Source organism: Penicillium angulare (genome assembly GCF_028827245.1).
Source record: "Penicillium angulare strain IBT 27051 chromosome Unknown utg000007l_segment0_segment0, whole genome shotgun sequence".
Taxonomy (NCBI): domain Eukaryota; kingdom Fungi; phylum Ascomycota; class Eurotiomycetes; order Eurotiales; family Aspergillaceae; genus Penicillium; species Penicillium angulare.
Window position 1 is genome coordinate 2,920,015 of NW_026623166.1, and position 21,295 is coordinate 2,941,309.

General features: G+C 48.6%; 8 protein-coding genes across 8 annotated transcripts; 5 read left to right on the plus strand and 3 right to left on the minus strand.

Annotated features, from left to right (window-relative positions):
* Positions 1–13: 13 nt before the first annotated feature.
* N7478_010348 (uncharacterized protein) lies at positions 14–596 on the minus strand (the record flags this gene model as incomplete). The annotated part of the gene is made up of 2 exons (XM_056926562.1): positions 14–249; positions 587–596. The coding sequence occupies 2 exons, from the start codon at positions 594–596 to the stop codon at positions 14–16; spliced, it is 246 nt and encodes an 81-aa protein (XP_056775932.1).
* A 695-nt stretch (positions 597–1,291) lies between these two features.
* N7478_010349 (uncharacterized protein) lies at positions 1,292–2,039 on the plus strand (the record flags this gene model as incomplete). The annotated part of the gene is made up of 4 exons (XM_056926563.1): positions 1,292–1,402; positions 1,466–1,757; positions 1,824–1,885; positions 1,953–2,039. The coding sequence occupies 4 exons, from the start codon at positions 1,292–1,294 to the stop codon at positions 2,037–2,039; spliced, it is 552 nt and encodes a 183-aa protein (XP_056775933.1).
* A 680-nt stretch (positions 2,040–2,719) lies between these two features.
* On the minus strand, positions 2,720–5,469 carry N7478_010350 (uncharacterized protein; the record flags this gene model as incomplete). Its single annotated transcript, XM_056926564.1, has 3 exons — positions 2,720–3,689; positions 3,745–4,322; positions 4,396–5,469. The coding sequence occupies 3 exons, from the start codon at positions 5,467–5,469 to the stop codon at positions 2,720–2,722; spliced, it is 2,622 nt and encodes an 873-aa protein (XP_056775934.1).
* A 1,894-nt stretch (positions 5,470–7,363) lies between these two features.
* On the plus strand, positions 7,364–9,218 carry N7478_010351 (NRAMP family metal ion transporter; the record flags this gene model as incomplete). The annotated part of the gene is made up of 3 exons (XM_056926565.1): positions 7,364–8,011; positions 8,072–8,343; positions 8,402–9,218. The coding sequence occupies 3 exons, from the start codon at positions 7,364–7,366 to the stop codon at positions 9,216–9,218; spliced, it is 1,737 nt and encodes a 578-aa protein (XP_056775935.1).
* Positions 9,219–9,514: 296 nt separating this feature from the next.
* On the minus strand, positions 9,515–10,234 carry N7478_010352 (putative SNF7 family protein (Cta1); the record flags this gene model as incomplete). The annotated part of the gene is made up of 1 exon (XM_056926566.1): positions 9,515–10,234. One exon carries the CDS (start codon positions 10,232–10,234, stop codon positions 9,515–9,517), a length of 720 nt encoding a protein of 239 aa, XP_056775936.1.
* A 1,798-nt stretch (positions 10,235–12,032) lies between these two features.
* N7478_010353 (SAPS family protein) lies at positions 12,033–15,800 on the plus strand (the record flags this gene model as incomplete). The annotated part of the gene is made up of 3 exons (XM_056926567.1): positions 12,033–14,033; positions 14,089–14,757; positions 15,123–15,800. The coding sequence occupies 3 exons, from the start codon at positions 12,033–12,035 to the stop codon at positions 15,798–15,800; spliced, it is 3,348 nt and encodes a 1,115-aa protein (XP_056775937.1).
* Positions 15,801–16,628: 828 nt separating this feature from the next.
* On the plus strand, positions 16,629–18,848 carry N7478_010354 (SET domain protein; the record flags this gene model as incomplete). Its single annotated transcript, XM_056926568.1, has 4 exons — positions 16,629–16,645; positions 16,808–17,284; positions 17,338–17,597; positions 17,665–18,848. The coding sequence occupies 4 exons, from the start codon at positions 16,629–16,631 to the stop codon at positions 18,846–18,848; spliced, it is 1,938 nt and encodes a 645-aa protein (XP_056775938.1).
* Positions 18,849–19,149: 301 nt separating this feature from the next.
* Positions 19,150–20,827, plus strand: N7478_010355 (NADH-quinone oxidoreductase subunit NuoF; the record flags this gene model as incomplete). Its single annotated transcript, XM_056926569.1, has 3 exons — positions 19,150–19,407; positions 19,504–19,575; positions 19,667–20,827. The coding sequence occupies 3 exons, from the start codon at positions 19,150–19,152 to the stop codon at positions 20,825–20,827; spliced, it is 1,491 nt and encodes a 496-aa protein (XP_056775939.1).
* Positions 20,828–21,295: the final 468 nt, after the last annotated feature.

Sequence of the window (21,295 nt, forward strand, 5' to 3'; positions counted from 1 at the left end):
GTTATGGAAATTGTTAGTATCTGCAGAGTCCAAGTGGTAGATAAAAACAATACTCAAGAACCCGAGGAGCCGATAGATCCTTTCGCGCTTCAGCAATTCGGTTGCCATTTGAAATCATCACATCCAAAATCGTATGTGCTTGTCGACTAAGGCTTTGGCCATGGTCCACTTGTGGAAAAAGAGCATTTGCCATAGCTTCATGAATAGCGGCAGCATATGTGAACTCCAGGGCATAGAGCAAAAATGCATCTAGAAAGAAATTGGTTTAGTTTCACTCAACTAGTTGTGGAGAGTAGATCAAACTTACCAACAAGGCACTCGTCGTCCGACAATATTTGCAAATTTTTGGCCGCTGACTTGATTCCGACTGGTATGATGATTTTGGTGAGAGCCAGGAAGTCTTGTCAGTCTTCTCTCTCGCTGTCCAGATTTTCCAAACGCTCCATCAAAGCAGAAAGCAATAATGGTCGAGTTGCGACAATTACACACTAATAAGACATGAGGTTAAAAAATGGAAAGACTATGCTTTCGAAGCTTGTAGCCGATTCACGTACTTAATGGTATAATAAGGTGATATGGCGCGTACCACTGGGCATGGTGTCGACCGAATTTCGGAACCTGAGATGGATGACGTTTTCGACTTCTTGAGCATGTCCTGCGAGTGTGTGCAGTATAGATTTTGTCTTATCCAAAAATACACCTAGAGAAGTCCTCTCGTACTTGTATACAGCTGCCAGAATGTCAAAAGTTTATCATTGAAGAAGAACTTGCATGTGGCTTACACGTCAATATGAACGATAGAGATTGCGAGAGTTTTGCTTGGAGGGCTAATGTGACATCTTTGGTCGAGCAAGTATCAGGTGGGTCAATTAAAGTGCTGGTTCACTGTCGTTTGTGGTCATTTGTAGTCCAACCGAGTAGGAAAAATGTCATGCATCATACCTACATTTGACTGTTTCAGCTCGTAATACCAGATTATTAGACTATGACTGGTAGTTTTTTACTAATAATGAAATTTGTATCAGGACTTGAGGTGATACTCGTTTCTATTTTATAGAAACATCCGGTGGTATGTCGCATTTGTGGTCATAAAGTTTTATACGTGATTTGTGATAAACGGACGTTGCGGAGTGATTGCGGAGCCGAGCCGATCAGATCAGATCAAACTTCTCCAACTTTCAACCTCAAGCTTAAACCTCCCCGTTCACCGACCTTTTCCAACCCCGCCACGGATTAACCACTCGCGAAGGAACAAAAAAAGCTCCTCCGCATAATCAGAACCAACTTATACATGCTCCGTCAAATATTTGCCTCGGCCGCCCCGTCGGCGCGACTCGCAAATCCGATCACGACCACAACCCTCAAAACCCAACTCACCCACCAACCAACATGGCGCATTCCTGTACGACTATCTCCAAGTGCTTAAGACCCAAAATAATGCCACCTCTAACATACCCTTAACCAGAACTCAACCACAATCCCGCGTTGCACCCGCCTCTTCACCACAACATCTGCGGTCCAAAACGTACCCTTCCGTCCAACTCCAAGCAAACACCAAGAACCGTTCTCCCCCTTCCGAGATGACGACCCCTACAGCCAATACCAACCTAAGCGACAATGGCCTCCCGATATGTCGAAGCTCTCGCCGAAACACCAATTCCGTCTTGAGCGGAAGTACCGCCGACGTGCGGCGCTGAAGTACGCCCGGCCGAAGTTTATGAAAATGGTTACTTTGGCTCAGTGGATTATTATCGGATGTATGCTTCCTTTTATTTTTGGGGGTGTAGGGCTGTGTTATTTTGAATTATACTGACGCTTTATAGTTGTTGCGGTCTATGCGATTTTGTTTATGAATTGGGATACTAGAGATACACCATTTGATGGGGTTAGTGATCTTCTTTCTATGCATTGTGTTTGCTTTTTGGTGAACGGACTAACTGATATTATTATAGCTTCGAGAGAGCATTTTTGATGCCATCAAGGGTGTATTTACCACCCCGTCACCTCCGCAGCCGAAGAAGTCTGATGAAAGCAATTGATTGGGTGTTTGATAGGAGGGTGGAGAGGCCTGGTTTTTATGGCTTGTCCTTCCAGCATAATTGTACTATAGAATATATTCATGAAACATAACCTGTAGATTATTCTTGGATCAATCGTCTGTCGAAACGTATCACACTCCTACCGTAAGGCTGGCCGACTATGGCCACAGGTACTAATATCTCATATCTTCTACATCATACTCCTAGTCATGACCAGCTTGTGAATAATTAAGAAGCGTTCAATTATATCAATGACGTGTCATTCAATTCTCATATCTGTCATTGATTATCATGAAGAAATCCAATGATTTGCAAGCGTTATTCACAGCAAGGAAGAAAAAGAAGAAACAAATATTGGATCTTTACTCCATCTTCCTAGGCTTGCACCATAACCTGGTTTCATCAGATCATTTCTGCCAGTAACTGTCTGGCCAATATGCAATACCCAAAAACAACACCATGAATGCCAACGCCTGTAAAAAAGAGGAAGAGAGGTTCAAATGAGTCAGGGCAATCTCGACACCATAACCTCGATGTTTGGTGCCAATCCTCTGAAAATGAAAATCAACCGGAACGCCGAGTCATGAAACGTGGAATGGACATGTTCAAAAGAAGAAGAGACAACATAAGAAAGAAGAAAAATAAAATAGAATAAACCAATTGAATGGCTTACCATTGACTTAAAGCCAGCTTCGTAGGTCACTGGTTGGAGTCAATGGGCTAGGAGCGGGGCGACTGTCGGGAAAATTGAGTGGTGGGAGTTCCAGCTTGGGTGGTTTTTCATCGACAAGGCCCTTCCTTGGGCTTCCTGAGGCGGATTTCTTAGGAGATCCAGGGTCTCCAGAGCGCGGTGGTCCCTCGCGTACCATAGTGTAGGGCCAGCGATCTTCGGCAGCAGCAGCAACCCAAGTTCGCAGACACTCATGCACAGCTGAGTAAAACTTCTCTTTGCATGTGCGTAGGCTTGCGCCCATAACCTTCTCGAAGCCAGATGCTCGCAGCTCGGAGCGAAGCTGGTTGCGTTGCTCGGCTGTGGGAAGAGAAGCAATCATCCCGTTGAGAAGGTCGAGGTGGGCGGCCAAGTAGTTGGTAGCATCCCACTCGACACCACCGACGTATGGAGCGGCGGGGACAGGGGGACGAAGTGGAGGGAAGTGTCGCTCAAAGTAGAGGCGAGTATCAACCGGCCGCGTCCCGGTGAAGGGATCATCGGAGTTGGGGTCGGCCTTGGGGAGGGGGATCACATTTAAGTGATGTAGGAAAATCCAGAACACCTCTTTGGTCACATTTGTAACCTCCTTGCACCACACGCGGTAGGGGCGTGACTGATATATGCTGGCAATGAAAGGGAGTGCCTGGTTGCTTTCTTCCGGGGATGGATCTTTCAAGTAATTGAGAAGTCGTTCAGCGCGCTGAGCGGGGCTGTCGGGGGATGAAGTTGAAGAGAGTTGCGTGAAGAGGAGGTTGATGATGATTCCACGGGTTGTGAATTCACTTGGACCCTTCTTTTCTTCATCGAATAGCATCTTCAGCAATGCAGGGAACAACTCTGCCTCGATACTTGTAAGATGTGCAAGGGCAATGGATGTTGTGCATAAGCCCTTTAGGCAAAGTAAAGCTTCATGGAGTAGAGTATCCTCGTGATCCTCCCTAATAGACAGTCAGATGCAAATCGGTGTGAAGGGTTCGGAAAAGGAATACATACCGCCACTCCATCTTCATTATACGGTATATTAGCTGCACAATCTCATCCATTCCGCCCTCGGTAATAAAGCTGTTGACCCAGCTGACCGTCTCATTACGAAGAAGAAGACGTAGCTTATGCAACTTTCCAACTTCGACCATTTCTGGCTTCTGTATCTCTCTCAGATAGTGCACAAAGTCTGAGGGATCTGCTGCAGTGTCCACGACTGCCGCTTCAGATAGAGAGGCAGTTGAGCCACCTGGGTGTAGAGTTGTGTAAACACCAACCGGTTGGGACAAATCAACTGATCTGGGACGGGCAAAGCTACTTCCACTATCGGGTCTAGCCTTCTTTCCCGGAGAGGATGATCCTCGACCAAACGTGAACCCACGGCTTCTGGACCGTGAACGGGAACTCTTGCGGTCTTGAGACTTCTGGTCATCTTTGGATTCTTTCCCTCGTCCTCGGCGACTGTCAGAAGTACCAGCACTGTGAGGGGTTCCGTTTTCAGTGCGATCTTTCTGAATGAAGTCTACTTTTATATTGGTGTCAAGTGAGCGCATTCTGTCCCGCATGTTATGGGGAATGTTTCTCGCATCCTGCAGATATGAATGTTAGACTAGGCAATCTTTGAAAGAGATAAAGCTTTAATTGTTGTATCGATAGGCTTACCAATAGCTTTTCAAACTCGCTCTCCACATCCTTGGAGTTGAGGTGTCGCTGCACATCAGCATCTTTCTCTTTGGCATTGAATGCGGAGATGGCAGCTTGCACACGAGACAGCCTGTTGGGATTTCCCTCTTTCACAGGGGACTTTGGTGCCGGGGGCTCAGGAGCCGACATCTTTCGCCCTCTTTCAAGCCCTTGGCTTCTAGAATTGGCGCTGTCGACTCGGTCAATCGCATTGCCATCCCCAGTGGGCGGGCGCTGCACTGACCCAAGCATCTCCTTTACCTTCTTATTTCCCGCGAAATTCTCCGACTTGGGACGCGGCTTGCTTTCACCAGACTTTGCAGATTTGGTAAGCGATGGTTGGTGATAATCATAGAAGTTTCGTTGCTGAGCGGGGCTGTATCCTTTGGGCGTGTAGAGTGAGACTTCGTCGGCGACGCTTCGGCGCTTGTCTGCTGTCGAATTCTGCCGAGATCGATTGGTATCCTGCTGAAATATTGGGATCGAGTCTTGTGACCAAACTGGGGATGAAACTGGGGAGGGCATGCTGTCAATCAGATCGGCTGGACTCCGATTCTCTTTATCGCGACTCTGCTTCGAGCCATCTTTACGACCCCGCTGAGATCGTTTCAAGATAGCGGAGAAACTATTCGTAGATTTGGTCTTCTTAGGCCTCATCTCATCCGACTGCTCGTCGGGTGACTCGGATCGTCCATCTTTGCGCTCCATATAGCTTCTCAGTGACTTCAAGGAGACGGCACTCTTAGTCTTCTTGTGTAGGGCGCCTTTGCCTTCCTTGTTGTCTGACTTCGCGACTGGAATGTTCTTATCACCAGCATCGCGGTTGGGGACTATTTCACCCAGTGGGAGGTGGCCGGGTGTCGAAGTAGGTTGCTGCGTCCATGGGAAGGGGTTTGGGTCAGAGGTTTTAGGTGTTGGAAGCTGTGGCGACATAGCATCGTCCGCGGACTGGTTTCTTTTGTGTTTGGATGAAATCATAGCCCGGAAAACCGAGGACTTAGGGACACGATTCGCATCGTCGAATATCTGAGGACCGGATGTAGTAGGGGCCATCGTTATCACCGTTGACCAGCAACTGTGGCATGTTAGAATATGGACCGATGATCTCGAGAGGGGCGCGCGGGTAGAGACAGCGACTTACGGGATGTCTTTTCAATGCAATAAAAACCAAATCACGCCGATGTAAAGCAAAAAGCGCAAATGGGGCAGTTCATAGACAGCCGATTCGAAAGGAAGAACAACCGCAATCAATGCAATACAAAACAGACAAATGCAAAGCCAAGGATGATGAAAAATAATCTGGGAGATGAGAAACAAAGTAGCCGGGCACCCGGGGAATTTGAGTGTCTGGCTGCCAACGGCAACTTCGAGGATCAGATCTCCACTTTGCTTTGGGTCTGAACAACTAGCGTGGTGAGGCAATCCTTGGGGTTGGTTGGATTGCAAGTGGAGGAGTAAACAACGTGCGATTGTCCTGGTTGCGCGGGGCAACGGGGCGCTGTTGGCGGTGAACGTGGGTAATCTTCACTGTGTATGAGGGGAAGACATGTCCACTGTCTAGACAGGTCACCCTGCATATGTATCTTCCTGTGGGTTTAGCTTTTTGGGCTTTCTATCACCCTTTCTAGGGGCTCACAGCGGTGTTTTCTTTTTTATTTCTCTCTCTTTTAGGTCTTGTTATTGTTTGCGAGAAAGAGGGGTAACATCTAGATCTATTATTGCGTCTCCGATGGTCGGTCAACAGACACTATCCTCAAATTTCAACTATGGGTAACTATGATCTACCAATATTGAACAATATCAACAATGAGTAGATATTGGCACGTAATAATTCTGATCTCACTTCACGCGTCATAAAAGAGGATACCCAATTTCGAACTAAATGAAGTCCGTATATTCAATAGTCGTTCAAGGCGGATGATATCATGCTACGTACTCCGTCGCCGGGATCAATGTGTTCTAGCCCCGCGGATAACAATCGCTCATGCCGTCCACCGCTAGCTTCCTCACGATTAGAACCAACAACTCGCGTGCGCTGTTTATGTCTATTTATGTCTAGTTCCTCTTTCCAAGGTTTCAACGGCTGACATCATGCCCAGCCTAAAGAGATCTGAAGGTGGCTTTGGGGCCGTTTGTGCCACGCCTTATGGGTTTCAATGGCCAGGGCTTCTAAAGATCCTACAAATCCTTAAAGTGGTCAAATTTTCCTATCCTCTTCTTACTCGGGGGCCACTGGCAGATGCTCCCCCGTGTTGGTGCTGCCAAGTGCACGCATATAGACAAATACATATTCGTCATCCCATCAATATTCCCTCGTCTGCTGACCTCGGGATGTTCATCTACGTTTTTCCAAGGCAGTTGGGTATACTGCATCTCTCCCGATGTTTTGTCCTACTACAACGAAAGGGCGCAGTTCAGGTGGGGTTTGATTGGAGCAAATACGGATTCATTGTTGACATTCCAAGGGTGATCCCGGGGGTTGGCAACTCGCGATCCACTACCGTTTGCAAACGCGGGGAGGCCCATCATGTCCGCGGCCATTGAATCATTTAAAAATGATGGACCTTGAGCCGGATCGGTGCTCTCTTTTTCTCATCTCCTCTCTGAAAACCGATCGAAGGCAATTTAAGATTAAAGTGAAACATGCACAGGCAACAGTGAAGATCGCGTTGCCCTTACGTATTGGGTTTATGGTGATTTCGGGCCAGCGTCTAGGCAAGACCCGCCGGTTCTAGGCGTCATCGGTTCAGTGTTGGGGCAGCCGCGACATCGCCCCAAAGCCAAAGAAAAAAAGATCGGGCACTTCCGGACTTCCGAAAGGTACTCAAGCGGATCTTCATGAACACTCCCCGATCCTGTCCCGACTCTGCAAGGACTTATTAAATCTACTTGCCCCGCGGACAACGTTAATTTAGCAAGAGCGCATTTCCGCCCTGTCCAGCCCACCATGAATTGCCCCTCGCGGACAGATGATACAATCACGCACCCAAGGTGGAACCAGAATCCAGCACCCTTTAATCCCGACACCACCACTCGGAATGACTTCAATGGCATCGCAAACTCACGTGTGCATCGTAAGAATGCCACCGGGGTAGGCGGGGCAGTGGGTGAAGATACGTTATCGATAGCTTCAGGTCCCAGACCGCTGAGCCCGGAGTCGGATCCAGGGAGCGAGAAGGTCCCGGACGGTGGAGTGACCGCTGTTGCCTCGGGGTGTGAACCACCCACGAGAGCCAGCGGATCGCCTCGCCGTCCGTTCAAGAATTATATTTCCTCTTCTGCTCAACACTGTGCACAAAGTCTCGTCAAGTTTGCCCGTTTTATCGGTCCTGGCTTTCTCATTGCGGTCGCCTATATCGATCCCGGTAACTACGCCACCGACGTTTCTGCCGGTGCACAATTCAAATATGCTTTGCTGTTCATTGTCTTGCTTTCCAATCTTTTTGCCATTTTGTTACAGTCGCTTTGTGTGAAACTTGGTTCTGTCACTGGACTTAATCTCGCTGAGAACTGTCGTGAACATCTTCCACGGTGGATGGTTTATATCCTCTACGTTTTTGCGGAAGCAGCCATCGTTGCCACTGATATTGCAGAGGTATGTATATTCTGCAAGGGAGATTTGGGGGAGGTCAGCACTTGCTAACAACTAAATTAGGTTATCGGTTCAGCAATTGCATTGAATTTACTTTTAAACATCCCACTGGTGGCAGGTTGTGCTATCACGCTGGTCGATGTCTTCTTTTTACTCATCTTTTGGCGCCCTGATGGGTCCATGTGGGGACTGCGTCTCTTCGAGTTCTTCGTCATGGGCCTAGTTCTGGCAGTTGTCATTTGCTTCTGTATCCAGCTGTCTTTGATCCAAGACCAATCCGTTGGAGAGGTTTTCCGAGGCTATCTGCCCTCGTCGGCAATCGTCCAGTCAGAAGGGTAATTTTCAGCCCAATATTCGAAATGCGTATCCACATAACTAATAGCAGAAATATAGTCTCTATCAAAGCTGTGGTATCCTCGGAGCCACTGTTATGCCGCACTCGCTCTTCCTTGGTAGCGGTGTCGTCCAATCCCGCCTGAAAGAATTCGATGTGACTTCCGGGTATGTCGAATCGTCTGTCCCATTGGGGAGCAATGGTGGCGAGGTCGAATATCGACCCTCTATCCATGCTATTCGCGGCTGCTTGAAGTATTCGATCATCGAGCTGGTCGTATGTCTCTTTACATTTGCCCTCTTTGTGAATAGCGCCATTCTCATTGTCGCTGGAGCATCTCTATATGACGTTCCGGGTGGGGCTGACGCCGATCTTTTCGGCATTCACGACCTTCTCTCTTCCTCGATCGCACCCGCCGCCGGTCTGGTCTTTGCCTTGGCACTTCTTCTGTCTGGAATATCTGCTGGCATTGTTTGCACCATGGCCGGCCAGATGGTTAGCGAGGGAATGCTCAACTGGAGCATCAAGCCCTGGATGCGCAGAGTTATCACTCGTTCGATTAGTATCATTCCTAGCATCATCATTGCTGCCGCTGTTGGTAAAGAGGGTTTGGACAAAACATTGACAGCCAGTCAGGTTGTCCTCAGCGTTATTTTGCCATTCGTTTCTGCGCCTCTTATTTGGCTAACTTGTTTCAACAAGTATATGACCGTCCGAACTGAAGAAGCCGATGACGACGATGGAAGTGTCACAGTCGAAGAAGTCAAGATGCGGAACAGCATTTTCACCTCTATCCTCGCCGTGCTTGTGTGGCTTCTTATTGCCGTTATGAATGTTGCACTTTTGGTTCTGGTTGGAATGGGCAAGGCATCTTAATCTACACATTAGATTGCAGAAGTCATTGGGTGAGCAATGGCTGGTTTTAAGGTTTCGTCAAATATGTTATTATCGCATGAAGCATACATAGATGGATAGCTGAGTAGATATTTACTAATAGGTAGATAGACAACAATAAACGCTACATATTATCAGAATTGAACCGTGTTCATCATAGTCAAGTATGACAATCATAACTATGATCCCAACTCCAACCTGGACCCCGATTTCTTCAGATAAAGCTCCGAAGAAAAAGGCCCAAGATATTGCAAACCAAATCTTGAAATCTTTGTCTCTTAACCCAAGCCACCCGCAGCCTCCCTAACCTTCGCCTGCTCAGGCGGCTCATCAATAAACTGCGGTGGCGCAACCTCATCCTGCAAAAAACTCGGCATGGCATCCTCGCCTATCCCCGTATCAAACATCGACTCCTCACCCAGCGCCTCCAACTCCGCATCCAAATCCGCCTCATCCACCTCCTCCGGCAAGTCATATGCCCTAGAAATACTCTCCTGGATCTCATTCCCCACTTCCATCAAATCCGCCATCTCATCCTGCATCCGTTCGATCTTATCAATATCCACCTTTCCGTACTGTTTCTTCAGCTCTTTCGTTGTTGTTTTCATAGCGTCAACGGTCGTCATCACATTCTTAAGATTATCTTGCATCATTCCTGCCTGTTCCATGTTCCATGATTGTTGGGAGAGTTGATCTCTTTGGGCTTCAATTTGCTTGCGGCGTTGTAGGACTTTAAGGGCTTTTTGGCGAAGAGCGTTTTTGCCGGGTCCGTCGCGCATTTTGGACAGTTTGGCTTGGTATGTTGAGAGTTCGGTGTTAAGGGCTGAGAGCTTGACGTCTAGGCTGGAGACGCGGTCTTCGACCTGTGGTTGGTTGTTAGATTGGGGGGAGTGTTTGGTAGGTTTGAAGTGTGTGTATCTGGGCTTGTCTACCTTGGTGATTGCGCCGTCTAGAGTCGGTTTAGGAGCCGCACTCTTGCTGCCGAATAGGCGATTCATGTTGGCGTGTTGTGCTGTATTTAGGTTGGAGAAGGGAGGCGGGGTGGGGTGTTTGATGGTTGTGGCAGATTGAAGAGCACTTGGATCTAGCTGATTGAGGAAAATCAGTGACCAGCTCGAAGCTTGGAGGACGAATATGCAGACACTTTGAGTTGGAAGTTGAGATGCAAAGCTAGGTAGAGGGGATTCGGCTGTGATCAGCTCTGGCTATGGAGTACAGTACAGCACAGCTGGGCAGGCACCGATAATGATAAAGCGGAGCCGACGTCAGTTTGATGCCTTGTTGCCTGAGGTATTGAGTACACGTGATATCGGATGCTTTTACAGTGGTGTCCAGTCAAGTGGATCTAGATCTGACCTTGACGAAATGTGGCCTTTTGCTTTTAGTATGGATGAATAGATGACATAGTCAAAATGCAGACGATCAAGGATGAAACACTTGATCAAGCCCAGGTGTAATTAACATGATCATTGCATTTGCAAGTATCAGGTGGGTTATACACTAGGACTGGCTTGGGCGGTAGGACTCGAGATTGGGCATTAGGCAGAGCGGGAGTACCTAGTACTTGATCCCCCACGCCAGATCTAGCGAGATCAGGAGGTATGAGGTACAAGCCCGTGGCTCAACTGACAGATGAACACGAATCAAGCGATCTAAGTATAAACTATAGCATGGGGTGTTAAACTTCTATATGCAGCTCATTACTCGTTCTCAATTTTTGATTATTTTTTTAAAAATGTCGGGGGTAAAGTGCACGAGGTCAATACCTCCGACTATGCAGGGCCCCAGGATTTAGATTTCTTAACACAATCCGAGCCCGAGATGGGGCATTCGCAATCTCCCAGATCCTTCATGAAACCCATGTAAGCTCCCCTTCGATCTTGGGGGGATTGAGGAGATATAACACTTTGTAAATTAGTAATAAGTCCCGTCATAGAGTATTAATGTACCATAGATATTCAGTGAAATATAATGCCTTTGTCCGGGAGAAAGAGCTGCTTATCTGCCGCTGGTCGGAGATGCGATCCCCGCGCAGATGATTACATGTGTGTGTGCTTGAGTTGAAGGCCGCCCCTGCACTGGAATCCCTTCCCAGCTTCAACTATCTTATTCGCGTCCTCCCTTTCTACTTCCTTGTGTCTGGATGGACTGGGTTGAGAGATCTTACATATCCAAAGTGTGAACTCTCCACTTCCTCTCTCTCTCTCTCTACCCCCTCTTCCCCCCCCATTTCTTCATTTCTCCATTTCTTCTCCTTCCCGCACTCCTCCCAAAAACCCACACCGGAGGATCAAATTCCTCGTCATTCTCTTACTGGAAGGTCGGTACACCAAAATTTCATCCCCTTTCGAGCTTCTTAATCCGCCCACTTGGTCTGTTCTCTCTCTCCCCACCCGACAAAGTTCTGTCTCGTGGGTATCGGCTTCAGTGGGATCGAACCGCACCTCCGGGTTCACGCACTGCTTAGCTCCGTCATTGATGCAACCAATCCCGAGCACCGACCATCGCTAACAACCAGATCCACAGCGCGAGTATCGCTCCAGCCTATATCGTTTCTTAATTCCGAGTCCCTTCCATAAGGTCGAAAGCCGAGTTTCACATCAACCCCCGCCTTCCGCGGCAACTTCCCCTGTGTGTGCGTGTGGATTACGACGGTGGTTCACCTTGCAAACTCGGATGCGATCCAACTCCTTACACATCCCTCCGTGTACCATAGACCGCTCCGTTACGATACCTCGGAGATTTTAACGACTTGAAACGTCCCATGAATCTTTCTTCTCGCCTATATACTCCATCATGTTCTGGCGTTTTGGGGGATATGCAAGTATCTCCACCATCGATACACTTCTTGACAAGCCTGATGTCACCCTCGAAGACCTCCTGGATGAGCCGGAGATCATCCAGGATCTAAAACAGCATAATACGAAACTCATAGAATTCCTGCGCGAGGATCATGTCTTGAAACGGCTTATGGACTACGTGACTGCACCGAGTTTGGTGAATGACGATGACGACGACGATGAAGAAGATACCAATGAAAAGAAAGATGCCGCAGTGACTGGCACAACAGAGCAAAGTGCTACTGACGACAAGAATGAAAAGGAAGAAAAAGAGGAGGATCCTTTAAAGAGTGTCCTAGACCCAGAGGATCTCGAAAGGGTTGAGAAACAACGCATAAAGCATGCCTATATAGCCTGCGAAATCCTCTCATCTGAGACATGGACAATTCTCGAGACTATCATGGAAAACCCCAATTATCTTCGCGACTTCTGGGGTTTCCTGCGGCGACCGGCCCCTCTCGACTCCCTGCAAGCAAGCTACTTCACTAAAGTGAACGAGACCCTGCTTGATAAGAAAACAGAGGACATGCTGGATTTCCTCAAATCGCTCGATGGGATTGTTCCCGCGCTATTGCAGCATGTAGATAACCCCATGGTTATGGATCTCCTGCTGAAGATAATCAGCCTTGAGAAGGTAGAAGGAGGTCAGGGTACTGTGGACTGGCTCCATACTCAGCGGTTGATCCCGACTCTACTTTCCTTCCTATCGCCAAATCAACCTGCTTCAGTTCAAACCTCCGCAGGTGATTTCTTGAAGGCGATTATCACCATCTCCGCAAATGCGACCCCGAACGACCAATCGTGCATTGGCCCCAACAGTTTAACACGTCAACTAGTTTCGGCTGAGTGTGTGCAGCAACTTGTTGATGCCATGCTTAAAGGTGGCAACCCATTGACTGTCGGTGTGGGCATCGTGATCGAGGTCATTCGTAAAAACAATTCCGACTACGACCCAGAGCATCTAGGTGGTGGTGAATCAATGCCCACCCCCTATGACCCAATTTACCTCGGAAACCTTCTTCGCTTGTTTGCCAAACATATTCCTCAGTTTATGGCTTTAATCCAAAGTTCGAAGCACGCTGTTTACGATGGAAAGCAATTAAAGATTGTTGAACGCGGCAGCTTGAGTTCTGCATGGGGTGGCAAGATTGAACCACTTGGTTTCGATCGTTTCAAGACATGCGAACTGATGGCTGAGTTACTGCACTGCAGTAATATGGGACTTTTGAACGAGCCTGGTAGTGACGAGTATGTCCAGCACCGGAATGAAGAACGCGAACGATTGATCAGTGAGGGATTCTTCAGTCCGCATCGAGATGATAACTCCGGAATGGAATATAATGACACTACAGCGGACTTCACAAATGGTTCTGCTCTAGGCTCGGGTTCACCAGAAGATATCAAGGGTATGCACATGCCTCGTGCAGGTGAAGAGGAAGGATTTGAGGATGTCGGTGCTTCGGGTGTTCTCGTCAATGAAAAAGAGACCGGTCCGGACACTGATCTGGAAGCTATTTCTGAACAGCCCGCTTCTTCACAAGGGGCATCACACATTGAAACAGTCTCAACCGCGTCTCCCCAAAATACCCCCACCTCCTCTGAGGCTCCATCATCTGCCACTGGCCTTGCCGATCAAATCGGTGACATCCATCTGAGTGCTGAGCAGCAGAAAACTATCGCAAAAGAAAATGAGGAACCACTGGTTGCCGCTGAGTCTGAAGATATTCCCCCTCCCCTCTTCACAGCGAAGGACCAAGCACCCGAAGCCAGTCCGTCGAATGACCAGGCAGAGGGATCTGCTACCAATCCCGAAATTCCTCAGGAGACAAGCCATAATGACGGTGGCGGCGAGGATCCTGCAGAGCAGTACATACAGTATGACACAGATGGACAACCTGTTGTAGGAGACTATCTGAAAATAATGTTTGTCGAGAATAAGGTAGTCCCAACTATCTTGGTAAGTAGCTTATCCCATTTGATCATTCGTGACCAGTTGCTGATTATAAATACAGGGTTTCTTCTTCCGCTTCCCGTGGAACAACTTCCTTCACAATGTCGTGTACGATGTTGTTCAACAAGTTTTCAACGGCCCCATGGAGCGCGGCTACAACCGAGCCCTTGCGGTCAATGTTTTCGAAAATGGCCAGATCACCAATGCCATTATTGAAGGCCAAAAGCGAAGCGACGAGGTTCAGAAGACCAAGCAGATTCGTCTCGGCTACATGGGCCACCTGACTCTCGTGGCTGAGGAAGTAGTCAAGTTCAGCGAACGTCATCCACCGGAGTTACTTTCGCGCTCTGTCATGGAGTCCGTACTCAATCCCGAGTGGATCGATTATGTCGAACAGACGCTGTCTGAGACACGGGAGCGGGACAACGCCATTCTAGGTGGAGTTCGCCCTGATATGTCCGTTGGGTCTCGCCAGACTGGCATGAGCTCTGGTCAGGGATTCAGCAGTTCAAATGCTCTCGCTGAAGCGGGTCTGAACGGCGGCATTGGTGGATCTACCTTCCAAGGCTTTGATATCAACCAAGGAAGTGTTTCCGGCGGAAACTTTGGAGGTGGCGGTACCTCTCTCTTGAGTGGATTTGCCAGCTCAAGCGACGATGACGAAGATGAGGAAATGGAGGACCAGGATGACAGAGATGCCACTCATGTGGATCAAGGCGAATCCGAGAATGTGGGTACTTTCTTTCCAACAAAACTTCACAAGCGCGATTCGTGACCGTCATGCGCATACGCCATATTTCCACAATGACCTCTCCCCCCTCGTTCTGTAACAATATATTTCGATGATCTGTATGATATTGGTGTAATGTCTGAAGCAGAGGCTCAGGGTGACAGAAAGCTCGGTACTCTACTCTTTTAATCGGGGGTTGACAGACCTTTAATCTGTGTTCTACCTTCCCCTTCTTCTGTTTGGTTCCTTTGGCTATCTCTCCGTTTCCTTTCCCATATCCTTTACCGACTCGTCGGCTGGCTTGTTTCAACCCTTGGTCGTTTTTTATTTGAGTGAACATTTCCAACTAACACGAATAATTACAGGTATCAACAAGCTCTACAAGTCAGCCAATCCCTATTCTGCCTCCTCCTCCAGCTCCATTGAGTACCGGGCCTTCCCGAGCTCGACGCCAGCTAGCGGCACGATTGGCAGCCCAAAAGCAGTTAGCAGCTGAAAATGCAGGGGGGGAAGCGGATGGAGACAAACCACACGAGGCCGAAAGCGGGGACTCGCAGTGGCCTAGCAACCCGTTCGTCATTGCCGGCATTGACGACGACGCAGACGGTAGCAACTCTGCATTCCCGAACACCGACTTTGGGTCTCATGTAGACGACTCTTTTGTTCCCGGCTTCCAGGAGGCTGGTTTCAGTCCGCCTGACTCCTTTTCCAACTCCTCGGATGAAGATGGCGATGGACAGAATGAGTCTATGCGGCGACGTGTCCGCGTACCTCTTGAGGTGGAGGACGAAGATGATGATATGGGTGAAATGGTGGGACCCAGCGCGCCTGGTATGATTGATTCGGACGAAGAAGAAGATGCTATCATCAACGAATCTTTGGGCTACTCTAATCTTACGGCTCCTAGTCGATTCACTGGGTTCCGTCGCCCACGAGCTGTAAGCTCCCATTTCGACGATGACCAAAACAACAGCAGCGATGGTGAAGATGATGGTCTGGTAGAGATTCTCGTTCCAGGCCGAAAATCCTCTACCTCGAATTAACGCCGCAATGCTTTGTTCTGCTTGTGATGATGTCTTTCTCCATTTTTTATTCCCAGTCTGCATTTTCTACAATATCTCGCTTCGTTGCATGCATACACGGTGATCTTCGATTATTAGTGGGATTTCCATGGATGCCAACGTATCCTCGTGTTCTCGCACCTTTTCCTTTTCCTATCATTTCTCGACGCTTGCTTGTTGGGGATGTTTAAATTCGTGCTGTTCTTATGGTACGGGCCCTGTACATATTTTCCATATTTGGTTAATCTTTGGGAGGATGACATCTGATGACGGCAAGTTCGCCTGCATGGATCTTATTTATGCTTTCTTTCTTTCTTAGGTTCATTTTTATCTTGCTTTTTCGATCTCGGTCGTTAAGCTGTTGTGTGCATCGCGGGGAGATGGGTTTACGGTTTTGACGTTTGGAGGTTGATGTCCTTGTACGATATTTAAGAAGTTGAATTGATCAATTGATGCTTTTAGTTCATATTTGCAGTATCATAAGTAGCGCCCCGCAATCCGGGCCATAGTAAACTTGAACTCTATACTAGTCTAAGCATTACCTATCTTAATCCATCCATTTCTACTAATACCGGTCGATCTTTCCGTGAGAACATCCATAGATGTATACAACAGCAATCCCTTCCCGGGTGGTTTTTATGCTGGCGGGACCAAGAAAAAGTGGGTCCCTGTCCACATCCCACCAAATCTTTCAGTGATATCACTTCCGGGTCTCTTGTGCTTGCCAGCCACGCCGTGTGACATCTATTCAATTAATTGCATTGTTATTGTACCCGTTTTGGCCACATTCAAAGAATCTGCCTCTAAACCATGGCTTCCCCCACAGAGTAAGTCTCGTTAGATCAGCTGCCCTACCTACCTTGACATATATACCAAAACTTGCGCATCACACAAGAAACTAAAGCAGATGCCAGAGATACAAAATTACACTCCTTAGAAGCTCATACTGCTCTTCTTGAATGGGTTCAAAACCATGGAGGTTATATTAGCGATGCCGTTTGCATTGCGCAGGACGACCAGCGCGGCGTCCACCTGCAAGTGAGAGCTGACCACCCGACGTCGGTCTCCTCGGAAACAAGGGTCATCAACACACCTCTAGGTGTTACGATGTCATACTTCAACGCCATTAACTACAGCTCGCCTAAGGGATCATTTTCTTCTCATGGTGTGCAGTTCCCACGTGCGTTCATTGATGCCGTCGGTCTGGAGGAGACTATGACATTCTTCTTGATGGCCCATTTCTTGCGAGGAGAGCAAAGTTTCTGGCACCCGTACTTGCGAACATTACCACAGCCTGGCCAATTGACAACACCTCTGTTTTTTGGAGAGGAGGATGTGGACTGGTTACAAGGGACGGGAATTCCGGATGCTTCAGTACAAAGGTACCAGGCCTGGGATGAGAAATATGACTCTTCAATTGAGAAACTGGAGACAGCAGGCTATCAGGGTACTGGGGAATTTACTTGGTAAGTAATAAAAAATTGTTGCTCTTGGAGTTTCTACTAACTGAATCTACCAGGGACCTATATCTCTGGGCATGGACAATTATCAGCTCGCGAGCCTTTTCGGGAAAGGTGCTGTCTAGTGCTGTAGAGTCTTCCGATCTTCCAGATGAGGGTATTTCGGTGCTTTTGCCTCTCATTGACTTGCCTAATCACCGACCACTGGCAAAGGTCGAATGGAGAGCCGGCGAGAAAGACGTTGGCATGATTGTTCTGGAAAACGTCTCTCCAGGCCAGGAAATCTCAAATAATTATGGTCCTCGGAACAATGAGCAATGTGCGCACTGAATGACTTTTCAAACTAAACAACATATGTGACGCAGCAGAAGCTAACCGGAATCTAGTACTCATGAACTACGGTTTCTGTATATTGAACAACCCAACCGATTACCGCATTGTGAAACTAAATGTATCATCGGATAGTCCACTTGGTATCGCGAAAGCCCACCAGATCAAGTTGTTTCCCCAGGTGGCAAAGAACACTGACGACCATTATTATATATTCAACGTATCATACCCGTTACTGGCACCGGAAGGTCCTATGGAGCATGCAATTATATCGCTAGCTCTGTTCAATGCTTTGACAATCATGGAAGCAAACGAGCGAGAGCGCAAACGAGTCGAGATTCAAGAATCCGGGATATCTATTCAAAAGGCATATGGCAACGGCCGCAGTACACTAGCGGCCTTGTCTCAAGTGTGTCTTGAGCTCATCGCGCACATTCTCCAGCTACGGGGCAGTGCACAAGACCTGCCAGCCCAACCTGCAAATCTCAAGCAGATATTCGCACAAACTTACCGCAATGGCCAAATCACGTTAGATCAAACCGCCTTGATAATCGCATCTTGGACCCTTGCTCGTGCTAGGGAGCATCAGCGTGGTGAACAATGGGAAGATATCAAGATCCTCTTGCACGAACACCTATCAAAAGTACCGGCTGGATTATTTCCAGAGGAGGTTATCTCTCGGGTACGCGTGCGTATTCTCGAGCGTCAATCTCTTGTCCTCAAGAATGGTGAACTGTTTCGACTTGCAGAGCTATTTACTTTGCTACCCCAAGAGCTGCAGGCGCCAACTCAGAAATATTTCATGACTCGTGTTGCGAACGGGCCCTGGGCAACAGACCCGCAAGTCATGTTTGCGCTTGCAATTAATTTCTTAGTTGCAACAGCTTTGTCTGATGAAGTGCGACCCCGGCTATCTTCTCGTTTGACTCGATGGGTGGACTTTTTGGTCGCAGAATATCCTTTACCCGCATGTGCTGCTGACGAGGAAGAATCACCAGCTCAGCAATTACTGAGAGTCCTTTCTAAGGATCGGGCTGGGTTCCTCAAACTGGCTACTCAAGATGGTATTACTTGGTTAGGACAGGATAGCCACTGGCTGGCTTCGGCCTCGTTACAGTGGGCCTGTATTGTGGGAGATGCTGAACGGGTATTGATTCCCGTTGAGCCACTACAGGTGTTAGTGACCGAGGAACCCACCATGGCCAAACAGGCTGTGCTTTATGTGCCGCAAGATGAGTAGATAGAAAAGAAGACCAAAAAGTAAGAGAGAGAAGACAAGGTCTTCAATGAATAAACTACATCTATATTTTCATATAAATTTATACTACTTTGTGTAGATGAAGAAAACGTCACCAAGCCCGAATAAGCAGAAATGACTAAGCACCGATCACATGACCCGGAGCCAATCACATATCACGTAAAGGCGGATCGTTCAGCACAGCGCAGGAATTGCCAATTGCCAGTTACCGCGAGCTCCCCCTTCTCTCTCTTTTCATGACCGCTTGACCCTCTGCACTACGCATAGTTGCCAATCCGCCATCATGATATCCAGAGCGGCGGCTCCCTCCACTTCCTCCATCTCCCACCTCTCATCCCGCTCCCTCCGCGCCCAGGGAGCGGCCGCCCGCTCCTTCGCGACCGTGCAAGAGGCTCCTCCCGTCAAGCACTATGGCGGACTCAAGGACCAGGACCGCATCTTCACCAACCTCTACGGACACCATGGCGCCGATCTGAAGTCAGCAACGAAGTACGGTGACTGGCACCGCACAAAGGATATGGTTCTGAAGGGTCATGACTGGGTGGGTAGACCTCAAATTCCGAATTGGATGATAGCCCCGGATTGGGCGGATGAAACGAAGAATTGGGATTGTGTGTGCTGATACTTCTTATTACAGCTCATTTCCGAGATCAAGGCCTCCGGTCTGCGTGGACGTGGTGGTGCTGGTTTCCCCTCAGGATTGAAATACGTAAGTTGGGAATATGGCACTCCTCAAGATGACCCTCAACTGTGAGACGTTCTCTTGTTTTATCTGACAATCGTTTTTTCTATGCATATAGTCTTTCATGAACTTCAAGGACTGGGATAAGGACCCACGCCCTCGTTATCTGGTTATCAACGCCGATGAGGGTGAGCCAGGTACCTGCAAGGATCGTGAGATTATGCGAAAGGACCCCCAGAAGCTCATCGAGGGCTGTCTGGTCGTCGGTCGCGCGATGAACGCCAATGCCGCCTACATTTACATTCGTGGTGAGTTCTACCATGAGGCAACTGTTCTCCAGCGTGCCATCAACGAGGCCTACGAGGCCGGTCTCATCGGAAAGAACGCCTGCGGTACCGGTTACGATTTCGACGTCTACATTCACCGTGGAATGGGTGCCTACGTCTGTGGTGAGGAGACCTCCCTGATCGAGTCCATCGAGGGCAAAGCCGGCAAGCCCCGTCTTAAGCCTCCTTTCCCCGCTGCCGTCGGTCTGTTCGGTTGCCCCAGTACCGTCACCAACGTCGAGACTGTCGCCGTGGTGCCAACTATCATGCGCCGTGGTGCCAACTGGTTCTCATCTTTCGGCCGTGAGCGTAACGCCGGTACCAAGCTATTCTGTATCTCCGGTCACGTCAACAACCCCGTCACCGTCGAGGAGGAGATGTCCATCTCCCTGCGTGACTTGATTGAGAAGCACTGTGGAGGTGTCCGTGGTGGATGGGACAACTTGCTTGCTGTTATCCCCGGCGGTTCTTCTACTCCCGTCATTCCCAAGTCTGTGGCTGATAACCAGCTCATGGACTTCGATGCCCTGAAGGACTCTCAGACTGGTCTCGGTACGGCCGCCGTCGTTGTTATGGACAAGTCTACCGATATCGTCCGTGCTATCTCCCGTCTGTCTACCTTCTACAAGCACGAGTCTTGCGGTCAGTGCACTCCCTGCCGTGAAGGTAGCAAGTGGACCATGCAGATGATGCAGCGTCTGGAGACCGGTAACGCTCGCGAGCGTGAGATCGACATGCTCCAGGAGCTCACCAAGCAGGTTGAGGGTCACACTATCTGTGCTCTGGGTGAGGCTTTCGCCTGGCCTATCCAGGGTCTTATCCGTCACTTCCGACCTGAGCTCGAGGCCCGTATCAAGGAGTACCAGAAGGAGCTTGGTGGTGCCTCACCCTATGCTGGTGGCTGGAAGCCCGAGAGCCGTGCTGAGGGCAAGCTGATCTCCCCCGGCCAATAAATGCAAAAAGACCTTCTTTCTCCTGTTCTCCTTACTCCACATCTCTCTATCATCCCTCTGCTCTCCCTCTACTTTTGCCTCTCAAAAACGATGCAGGAATCGGTCAGTTTCATTCTCACAAACTAGATCTCTCTTAGATCTCCCTTTCTCTGGCTGGTAATGATGGTGTACTGCCAGTTAGGGAGGTTGTTTCCATATTATTTTTCCTATTTTCTTTACCTGTTCGATCCCCTTCCTGTCGCGTCTAGGTAGTTTCCTTTCATGTACAGTCGATAGCAATTGATGCATTTTACGTCTTAATTTTGATCTATTCTGTAGTCAAGGATGATGTATATCAATACCACTCTGGTAAGCCTATATATGTGTTCAAATTGTGGCCTTACTAGCATTTAGATACCGTTTGACAATATAGAGATTTAGACTACATCATGTGTATACTGAGCCTGCACAGCAACTTGAATGCCATAG